We start from the raw sequence: 10,564 nt of genomic DNA, 5'->3' as shown, positions 1-10,564 counted from the left end.
CTCTGAGGCCCGTAATTAACACACATAGGCAGTTTACAAGCAGTCTGCTGTGCCAATGGAGTGCTGAACCTAGTAACCTGAGCTGCTACATCATCCCATATCTGTTTAACTCAAGAGGGCTGTCTGGGCAAGAAACATCAGATAGCCACAGGATCCTCCCTGCTTCTGCACAGGTGTCCCCAAAGCCAGGGGTGATTTCTCTGCTGGCCTCAGAGCATGTCTCAGGTGAGAACACTTACTTGGTGCTAGACCCAGGTGTAATTTGTCTCAGTCCCCCATGGAGTGGTATTTTGGATGGACTAGGCCTGCTGCAGCCTTTGCTGTTGGGGAACTTGCAGGTTGAGGTGCCTGTGTGTTGGAAATGTCCCAGTCTTGAACTTTTTCTAGTACAGTAAAGAAAGGCAGGCAAAAATTGCCCTTGGTAGAAGCTACTCTGGGAGGATGGTTTTCTCCCCTTGTCCTGCCAGTTGCTGCCTCCTGATAGGCAAATGCTGTGGCAGAGCTGTTAGGCAGGAGTTGCTGCTTTGACATGTAGTGTTGTAACAGAGGCCCATGTGTCAGGCCTTAAAGAGAGATTCTCCAGGAGCAGAAATTTTAATATCTTGGGAATACCATGGCTTGACCCCTGGGTTTGATGTAGCAGAGGCTGGGAACCACCACTGGCTGTCCTCACTAGGTTGGGACCATTGATTGTCAGCAGCCCCTTGTAGAACAGGTGACACAGTCCTTCACACTTTTCCTTTGAGGTCAGGGAGGTTGGTAAACAGAGCATGAGCCACATCTCCTCCCTTGCCGTGACAGAGCATGAGTGCTCCATCCCCTCACCCCTTTTCCCCCTTGGTGGCTCTAAGGTTGGCCTGTTTGGTTGTCTGCTGCCTTGCTGGGGCCCATGGGACATCCCTATGGAGTACGTGGTGCTCCAGCTAGCACTGCAGCTCTGCCAATGACATGCAGCATTAGTGCTGGGGTTGGCTCAGGACCTTTTGGCTGCCAGAGTGACAGGGAGGGATGCCAGTGTGCAGGTATAGTTTCTCTGCCCTGTCCTCATTGCTGGTGAGTGTTCAGAACAGGCCTGTGGAGCTGAGGGGAGTGAGAATGACAGGGGTGTCTGGAGGAGTGAGGATGGGTGCTGTGTCCAATGTGGTGTCTTCAGCCTCACTCTCCACATCCTCCAAGCTGTCGCTAGTGGAGGGGATGATCCGCACCACTTTTTCCTGGAAGTGCACTTGCTTGCGTGGGGCTGGTGGGGGTGCTGGTATGGCAGGAGCTGCCTGGGCCAGGCTCTTGTCCCTGCTCCCCTTCAGGATGCTCTTCATGTGGCCAAGCAGTGAGCAGTGCTGCTCCCTCTGGGCCCCATAGAAAGTGAAGGTCTGCTCGGTGTCACCAGCGCTGGTCGAGGCTGCCATGGTAGCTGAAGGGTCCACATATTGGCCTGCTTGGGATTGTGTCTCTTTATGCCCTGGGCTCTTCCTCCTCTTGCTCAGCAGGAAGTAGGACAGGGCAGTGAGCACCAGCATGGAGCCTGGGGAAGAGGGGCATGTTGACCAAGGGCTGGGGGAAGGAGAAGAGCTAGCCAAGCAGTGCTAGAAAGGCACAGCATTTAGTCCAGCTACCTGGACTAGGTCCCCCACAGCTGGTCTGGCACCCCACACATCCCCACTGGGTCTGCCAGCCTGATTCCCCAAAATACACTGTGCTCCTCTTGCATTTGCACAAGCTCCTACCCCAGTATGGACTCCTCACCAGGGATGGTGACGTGCCAGACAAGGACGGGATGCAGGAAGCAAGCCACCGAGAGCAGCGTGTACCCCATGAATTTCTGGAAGCTTCCTGGACGTTTAGCTCGCTTGCAGCAGGTGTGTGCCAGGGAGCCTGGCTCGTATCTGGGGAGAGAGACAGAGGTCCTTGTAGGCTGGGGCACCAAGCCCATGGCAAGAAGACTTGGGCCTCACCTCCACCCACCTAGAGGTTCAGGTCCCCACCCCAGTTTGCCAGGAAGTGTTGATCAGGGAAGCTAATTAATGCCTGAGCCTTCCTTGTGGAGACTAGAGGCCCTGGGCTACCTCTGCCAGAGGTCAGCATCTCAGGAGGTCTCTCCTTGGCACGTTTGCCTGCCTAGCCATAAGCAGGGTGCCCACTGGCTGGAGTAGGGTGCTGCCTCTTCAGCTATCAAGGGCTTTTGACCTTTTGCTAAAAGAGATCAGAAGTGCTCAGGCTCTGAGAAGTGCCTAAGAAGTTTATACATCTTGGCTTGAATTTCTGTGCTGTCTCTGGAAGGGAGGTATAGCTCATCCTGGGATGTGGCTTTCCTCTCAACCCTGGTCCCTTGCAGGACTTTGCAAGTTGAAGGGATGCTGCAGACCAGGGTCTGTTGTGTTGATGCTCAGCAAACTGTGGCATAAGTTTGGGTTAAAGCACAARTTTAATTGGCTATGGGCACAGCCTCACTTACCTCCTCCCTGCCTGAAAGCACATGCTGTGAGAGTAAGGGCAATTGTCTTTGCTTTGGCACTTACAGCTCAGCTATGTCTGGTGCTGCCTGTAAGGGGCCTTATGCAGGTCTCACCAAGCCTAGAGAAGACTGGACAGGGTCTACTCACGTGAAGCACATTCCCAGGAACAAAGTGATAAAGAAGAAGCCTTCGCAGACAGTAACTGCAGTTCCTGAAAAACTGAGAGGTGGAGGTGTCAAGGGGGTAGGTTTGAGTATGATCTCCAGATGGTAGAAGGGGCATAGAGGGCCAGGATCTACTGTCCAGTTCACAACACAGTCTGTGTGCTGGGGTCTGAGCAGCCTCTGCCCAGTTAGTTTGAGGAAGAGACCTCAAAGCTTTTCTGCCTGTGGAGCTCAGTTTGCGGCTACTGTCAACTCTGGCCTGCCTGAGCTTGGAGGTATCATGGGGAGAAGGTCACTTTCTGTAATGGAAAGAGCTGTCTTTTCTGAAGCCTGAAGATAGATATCTAAATTCCCCAAAAATGGATATCTAAATTCCCCAAAGTCTTGGATACTGGACCCTGTTGCTGTTGCAGTCTAGTCTGGTGCTATATATCGTGCAGATGTGGAACATGACAGCCCCGCAAGTTCTAATTACAAGGGCAAAAATACTCACAGCAGATAGAAAGCCAGGCTTTTGAACTGTCCTCGCTGCAGAGTTTCTACGCCCACACCGATCAGTACTAGAAAGAGAAGGCAGGAAAATTGCTGACTGCAGGTTTGGTTCCTGACTGTTGTGTGCCCCATCAGCTCCTAGGATCTATGGCCTCAGTTTCCACAGGTGGCTGGTGAGCTTGCTTCTCTTGTGTTGTGCAGCACGTTAGGTCTGTTAGCATCAGTGATTCATGCTGACACATGAATCCATGGGTACCAGAGCTGAATGCTGGCCTTGAAAGTCATCCCAGTTTCATTCCGGCCAGTGCAGTTTTGTAGGCTGGTGGGAGGTGCTCGGAAGATACCAGCTGGCCTTGGGAAGTGGGAGGGGTGAGCAGCAGTGGGTCAATGTCCCTCCTGCCTCTCTGCCACACAGCTCCAGCAGTGCTGCCACAGGGGCTTCCCTTCCACTGCCCTATTCCTCACCCCATGCACCTCTCCCAGCCAGGGGGAATTCAAGCCCATGCTGACACATCTGCCCAGGGTCTTTTCAGGTCATATCACTCTTACTTTCCTGGCCCTCCCAGGCCTCCCAGCTTGCCCAGGCCTGTTGTGCCCAATATGTTGCTGTAGAGCAACAGCATGGTGGGGGAAGCGTGCCAGTTGCATTAAAGAAAAAAGGCTGTAGTCATGGCATTAAGATCACTTACTAGCCTAATAGARAAAAAAACATAAAAAAGGGAGCAGGCAGATTAAGAAGAGGCAATGAACATCCTCTCAGTGCCCCAGCCAGCACAGCACACAGAGTAGTTGGAGGCTAAGGGGGATCGAGAGCATTAGTAAGGCAAAATCTTACTTGGACTGGTAGTTGGGGGCTTACAGCTTCACTAGATGGAAAATTTCCCTTGACATCCTTCCACTCCCCACAAAGTTTTTTTTTCAAAATGGCAAAGAAACACAGTTCCTCACCATAGCTGCAGCGTATGCTGTAGAAGGAGAGGTTTGGGGCCTGGGTGGTCATAGCATTTGAGTGCCAGCAGYGTGGGGCTGAGTGGAGCCACGTTTCAAGCAGCGCTTGTGGCTCAGCTAGGGGATCATTCTAGGTAGTCATAACACTCCCTTATGCCATTAGCGTCTCCACATCTTGATAAGCAATGAGCTCATCTGGAGTTTTCTGTCCCTGGTGTCCATGTGTGCATGAGATGTTCGCAGCTGGTTCTGCGTAATACTTGTTGAGATACTAGTTAGATTTGTGGCTGTTTATCTGGGTTATCTTTGCTCTGGACTCAGAAGGGCACCAGGCTTACAAATGGGAGAGTAAGCCCCGTAATGCTGGCTCCACTGTAACCGTGAAATGAGCCAACGACAAGCATTTATGCCTCAGCACAAACCTGGTGTGCAAAGCCAGTCCGAAGGAGAGCCTCATGCATTTCTGCTTCATTTATAGCTTTGCTGAAGTGATGCTAACAGGCTCAGCTGCTCTGGTAGCAAAGCTCTGGTAGCAAAGCTCTCCCTCTCTACTCCCTTTAGCCTGCTCAAGCCAAGACGTGGTGCTAGTTTCTCCTGCTGGCCATGACTGCTGGGGCTCACCACTGCAGCCACTGCTTGGGCAGCACTGGCTGACTCCAGACCRGGGCAGACAGTTCCCTGCCACCTACCAGGCCCTCAGATGCCCTGTTAGACTCTGTGGTCTCATTTGGGTTCCCTCAGTGTCAGTGGTAGACACTGGTCCCTCATTAGCCAAAGAATGACCCCAGCCTCCTCCTTAGAGGCTGCCTCTCTAGCCCCAAGCAGAGGCATGGGGAAAATCAATCTCATTCTAGGTTTGTGAAAAGACACAGGACTTCCCCCTTCTAAGCTGTCAGCCTGTCCCCTTTCACCAGTTCATGCTCCTACATACAAAGTATTGTGCTTTGCTGTTTCATGATTGAACAGACTTCTTTACAATCTTCCCTATAAATGCAGAATTCATTCATTCATTCATTCCCTACAGATGAATGCAAAATTCAACAGCTCAGCTGCTATGCTCAAGCCTCTCCTCTGGATGGGGAGGTTTCCTGATTTTGTGCAGCTTTGGCTGTACCCACAAAGCTGTTYGGAATAAGTATCTGCAAAGGGCTCTTTCTGAGGTGTTTGTTTGGGCTTGTTGCTGCCTTAATTTGGATGTTATCCAAACCATGTGGCTAAAGGCACATGATTCGGAATTAAATGGTTGAAAGCATGAGAATTAAGAAATAACTAAGAACTCTCTCTCTGGATGCAAAAATCACAAGGCCTAAAATCTATGAATTACAGAGATGTCCCAGAAACTGCAGAGAATTGTAAGGCTAGCCATGAGGCTCTGCCAATAGTAGGACTACACGATTTCTTCTATGCAGCAAACCTTACAGTCCCACACTGCAGACAGCCAGTATATTCAAAGATCAGGGTGGGAGGGGATGCCTATATTATGTAGGTAACTTTTTTGGTTTGTGAACAGCTTGTGGAACTGGCCAGGCCTTCTCAGAATCAATTAGTGAGACTGATGCATTCTCCTCTCTCTTTCATGTATTTTTTTTCAGATAAAGCCCATGGGATTCTTTTCTGTATGATCTCCATTTCATGGAAAAACCTCACACACCTCATCAGGCACTAAACACTGCATCAAGCTATTTTCTTACTCCATTGAGACACTCAGAGGAGTAATATACAGGCACCTCCTACTCCTTGCTTGGCCTTTTGGGAAAGTCAGGCGACACAAGGAATGCATCAGAGTCGAGAGATGGAAAAGTACAGAGATCAGTATTCAAGCTGTCTATGTTCTGGGGTGCTTGTCTGAGAGATGACTGCACTGTTAATGTCAAGAACTATAGGCGCAGGTGATGCGGAATGAAGAAAAGAGTGCAAGCAGAGGGAGAGGTTATATTCCATTAAGACATTGAAAGCAGCTTACAATTTTGCTGTTTTAGCGTTAGTTTTCCCATGACAACAAGCTCATTCTTTCTCTCAGGAAGGTCTCTATGAGCTTCCCTGGAGCATTAAGAGAGAATCTGACCATGGCACATGTGCACATGTGGCCCTGAAGGGGATGGGCAAGAGAAAGGTAGAGATTTGCATTTGCTGGTTAAAAGCTATGTCCCAGCTGCTATCTGTTGCAGTCTCATCATGATACGCACTTATCTAATGGGAGTTTGTACAAACTCAGAGACTCAAATATCTACCTGTTATCAGGCCTTTAAAGCACATTCCAGAGCACAGCCTCCAGCTTCCTCACTGGGCTCTGGGTGTCCTCGGGGACCTGTCTCTCTGCAGCTGACCTATGTGCTTTTTACTTTACTCTGACTCGAGCAAAGTGTCTCTCAGGGTCGACTGCATAGATAAATTCTAAGGTGTAGGGACTTGCTCTRCAATGTCTGAAGTCCATAAGAGTCTGCCATGGCAACCACAGGCACTCACTTAAGGCACCTTTCCTCAGAAAACTTTGGTTCACAGCTCCAGCCGTTAGACAGATCAGATAGATCTCTGCTTTAATGCTGGGGGAAACTGAGGCACAGAGARTAGCCTGACCTGCTTCATGATGGCAAGCCMACAGCAGTGCCAGAGTGAGCCTGCGAATCCACCCGGCTGCCTGTAGCCTCTGTGTGAACTGTTTTCCCACATCTCCCAATTGGAGATGTTTCATGTGAGATGGTTGTTCTCCACTGTTCAGTCTTTCTCAGTGAGATGCTGTGCCTGGGATAGCCAGCTCAAAATGTCAACATTTCACCTGTGACCAGATGTTCTGATATGTTACAAAACTCAGAGGAGGCTGGTCCCAAGCAACCCCTGACACTTGGAGAGAGGAGACAGCTAGCCAGGTAAGTGAATTTATGTCTGTGCTGTAGCTATAACCTTAGCTTCTCCCTGAATTTGCTTCCTGACAGATATATTAAAGAGGTGGGGAAGCACTTTTGCAGCAATTATTCTGTGAGGGCTGCAAGTATCTTGGTCCTAYGCCCTCACTGTGCACAGTGCAAGGAAATCCTTCATTTTCAGGTCCCACAAAGCAGACTGGCAGTTTTGTGTAGCCATGAGGATTTTATATCTCCATCTCAATTCACATCTTGCCTGTGAGCATCTATTTTTGACACAACATAATTTAGTTTCCTTTTCCACTCATGCTTTACCTTGCCTCCSCTCATACTGAGTGCTGATTCTGATGCCTCATGGTGCCTCTCACATCATCTGGGAAGAGCCTGGTCAGGCATCCAGCATTCCSCCTCCCTGGGTCCCAAAGCAAAAGTGGGCAGTGGTCCTTATCCCCTTTGTCAGATGGGGCAGTGGCTGCATTGGATCAAAGGCAGGAAGACAACTTGGGAGTCCCAGCGCCTACTCAGTGCCTTTTAGTGGCAAAGGAAAAGAGAGCTAGCTCTTACCTGCTGCGGTGGAGATGCCCAGCAATCGGCAGGTATACTCCAGAGCAGTCCAAAATGCCTTGTGCCGCATGGTGAAGAGGTGAAAACCTTGCGATGCCAACAGAAGCTCTCTCTTCAGACTCCCCTTACATGTAACCTAGTAGCTCCCAGCTGCAGGCAAAGCCTCCCATCCGAAGGACCAAGTTACCTCCCTGAAGGAAACAACAGTGCCTGAGGGATGACTGGTCACCTCCACTGGGATCTCTTAGGGGAGACTGGCCAGAGACCAAGCTGCCACCAAGGAGAACCGGTCAGCACTGCCTCCTGCTGCGCCTGGGGCTGTGGAGAGTTGGCCTTTGCCTGTTTTTTTTTGCTGCTTGCTCGTGTTGCTGGCCCAGCAGTGATTTATGATTGGTAAAGGGGGTGGTGCGGCTTTGGGAGCACTTGCACCCGGGGTACATGGCCTTTCCTGCTCCTGAGGCAGGAGGCTCTGGAAGCCCAAGCTGATTAAATGCATGTGAAGTCATTAATGCTCTGCAGTTCCCAGCAGGTTAACCATTTGTGAGGATGGCAATATTTGCTCTTGGCAAGAATGCAGCGCATTTCTGGTAGCTCTGCAGGGCTCCCAGAGCATCCCAGCCCTGCTGCTTCATGCTGATGGGGCTCCCTGCCATGGCTATTACCGTGCAGATTTTGCCAGGCTCTGACTTGTACAGCCTGGGAACTGTCAGGGTAGATGTGCAACCACAGGCACAAGACTGGACTATTCCTGAGGGTCATACAGACCCAGGCCACCAGAGCAGGGGAGCTGTGTWTTTCTCTTCTTGTGAAACTCAGAAAAATGAATTTCTATACTGCAGTTACCTGGCCATTAAATGAAACCAGAGTCATTCATGTAGTGTTGGGCCCACACAAGTGTCCTGACAAGGGGAGAGGGGTTAGAGGAGAAAGGCCATGCAAATGTGCTCTGGACCCTTTGCACTGATTTGCTGCACAGCTACAGGGGCCTTGGCTTGTCTATCCAGGACATGGAGCCTCTGAAGAGGGGCTGTTCTAGGTCCAAAGCCTGAGATGGGACAGAGCCTGCCTCCTGCTCCACACCTGGCTCCATCTCCTTGTAGGCAGGAAGGTGGCATGTCTCTCTGGGGGTCGCTGATTCCCACCTGGGGGAAAGGCAGTGCCAGCAGCAGGCTGGCTTATTACGGACACTGCCTGAGCGGCATGTAAACAAGCACCCCGTCTCCGTGATGGGCACCCGGCATTCCCTGGCAGTGCCCAGAGCTTACTTGGCATGGGGGCCGGTGTTGCATGAGTCACTGCAGCTCCCTGCCCCTCGCTTTGCTTACCGTGAAACTGGGGCTATGGAGTGAGCATGGGGGGCTGGGTGACTCATGCTCAGCTCCAGCACAAACAGCCCCATGGGGAAACAGCAACAGGCCGAGTCTCTCCACTACAATCCCTTCCCAGGGTTGCTTAGAGACCACAAAGCTGAACCTGGCCAGCATGTGTTGTGCTAATGCGTCCTGGGGGGTAGAGCCAGGCTTGATCCAAGGACATAGCGACAGCTTTTCTTCCACAGGAGCTTGGTTTGTATTTTAGGCAGGGATTTTCCCAGGCCAGCCAAATGCCTAAGCTCATGAAATGGGCCCCTAATTCCTGCAGATAACTTCAAATAATATTTTCCTGAGCACTTCGAAGGTGGTGGATGGCAGGAATATTGCCACCCTGCTGGCATGAGGCAACACTGACAAGGCTTAGGTGCAGAGAAACACACCGTACATTTTCCACGTAAGCACTTTCCATCGGAGAACGGCTCCACAGCGTCTTGAGAGGCAGTGCTGAAAGGTATGGGCTCAAAATGGATTTTTGCCTTTCAGCATTAGCGTTGCATTTGGGTATTCCTGTTTCCTCTTGTCCTCCTAAACCACAGAGTGTATTTGAAAGAACTACAGTTTTTCCACAGCTGATCACTCACCAATGTGTCACAACTTCTTTATAAAAGAGACAAGCAAAACAAAAGGCACGTCATCTGGGAAGTTTATAGTAAGGCTGGAAAAGAGTCCAACCTGGTATATTAACATCTTGCTTCCCTTCCCATCTGGAACCTTAAAATACCTTACTGATCCCTTGTGCCCTCTTGTGGCATACTGCTACCAGCTCAAAAAATCACCCTCAGGTTCTAGGAATTACCAAAATCCTTAAAAATCCTGAGATTGTGCAAATAGTTCTGATGGCTTTCTCTTTGCTATCTAGTTTTTTAACATTGATAGATTGAATTTCAGGTGGTTCTTTACAAACATGAAAGCTAGAAAATTACTTGAAAAGTAAACAGATCAAAGGAGGCAGAGTCTTTCAGAATTGCTTAGAGTCACAAACCACAGTTTGAAGAAAAACAGTGACCACTGCAATACAATCTGCAGAGCTGGCAGCATTGACTCGCTATTCAGGAAAGGCCTCTCTGTCCAACTTTCAGCAGCTCAAGGCACCTCCCAGCCTGGGAGCTGCCCGCGGCCTCCTCCTGTGCATGGTGTCCCATATGCTAGCACTGGTTCAGTTACTTTGCAGCTCTTATCAAACTGGACTGAGCTCTCACCCAGAAACTAAATGAGTTTGTCAAAGTGCCCTTGACAATAATGTTTCCATACTTGCAAGCAGCAAGCCGCAGGGCTTAAAATAAGCATGAATTTACTGGTGGTAGTAGTGGTGCTAGGAGACAGAAAACATTTGGGAAAGGCAATTAATACATTAACAATTTAACCCTTAGCTATGTTCCCTTAGCTATTGCCCCACTCTGCCCTCTGAGCAGCAGATAGTGGCAGTCTGCTTGGATCCTCTCTTTCCATGCCCTTCTGTGTTGCCCAGGGCTGGAGAAAATTAATGCCCACACAAGGCTGTCTCCATCCCTGCCTTGGGCCCTACCACTGAGCTGAACTGCACTGCTATGCAGACTACATTCCCACTGGAGTCCTTTGCCAACACCATATCTCCTTCAATCCAAGCAGCTACTGCTCTACTCACCCTGTCCATGTTTCTCAGCTTTCCCAATTGCCTCCAAAGTACCGGTAGTACCCAGGACCTCAGCAAGGTAGCTCCAAGATTTACC

The 10,564-nt window shown here is 50.2% G+C and overlaps 1 protein-coding gene across 1 annotated transcript; it reads right to left on the bottom strand.

Annotated features, from left to right (window-relative positions):
* Positions 1-1,058: 1,058 nt before the first annotated feature.
* On the bottom strand, positions 1,059-7,552 carry TMEM72 (transmembrane protein 72). The gene is made up of 5 exons (XM_085324785.1): positions 7,483-7,552; positions 3,111-3,177; positions 2,601-2,672; positions 1,744-1,883; positions 1,059-1,522 (listed from the first exon to the last, which is right to left on the bottom strand). The coding sequence occupies exons 1-5, from the start codon at positions 7,550-7,552 to the stop codon at positions 1,062-1,064; spliced, it is 810 nt and encodes a 269-aa protein (XP_085180911.1). The 3' UTR covers positions 1,059-1,061.
* Positions 7,553-10,564: the final 3,012 nt, after the last annotated feature.

This window comes from Rhea americana, unplaced genomic scaffold (assembly GCF_003343005.1).
Source record: "Rhea americana isolate MKP2758 unplaced genomic scaffold, rheAme1 scaffold_93, whole genome shotgun sequence".
In the NCBI taxonomy this organism is placed as follows: domain Eukaryota; kingdom Metazoa; phylum Chordata; class Aves; order Rheiformes; family Rheidae; genus Rhea; species Rhea americana.
The sequence above is the reverse complement of the archived record's forward strand: the minus strand, read 5'-3'. Positions and strand labels throughout refer to the sequence as shown.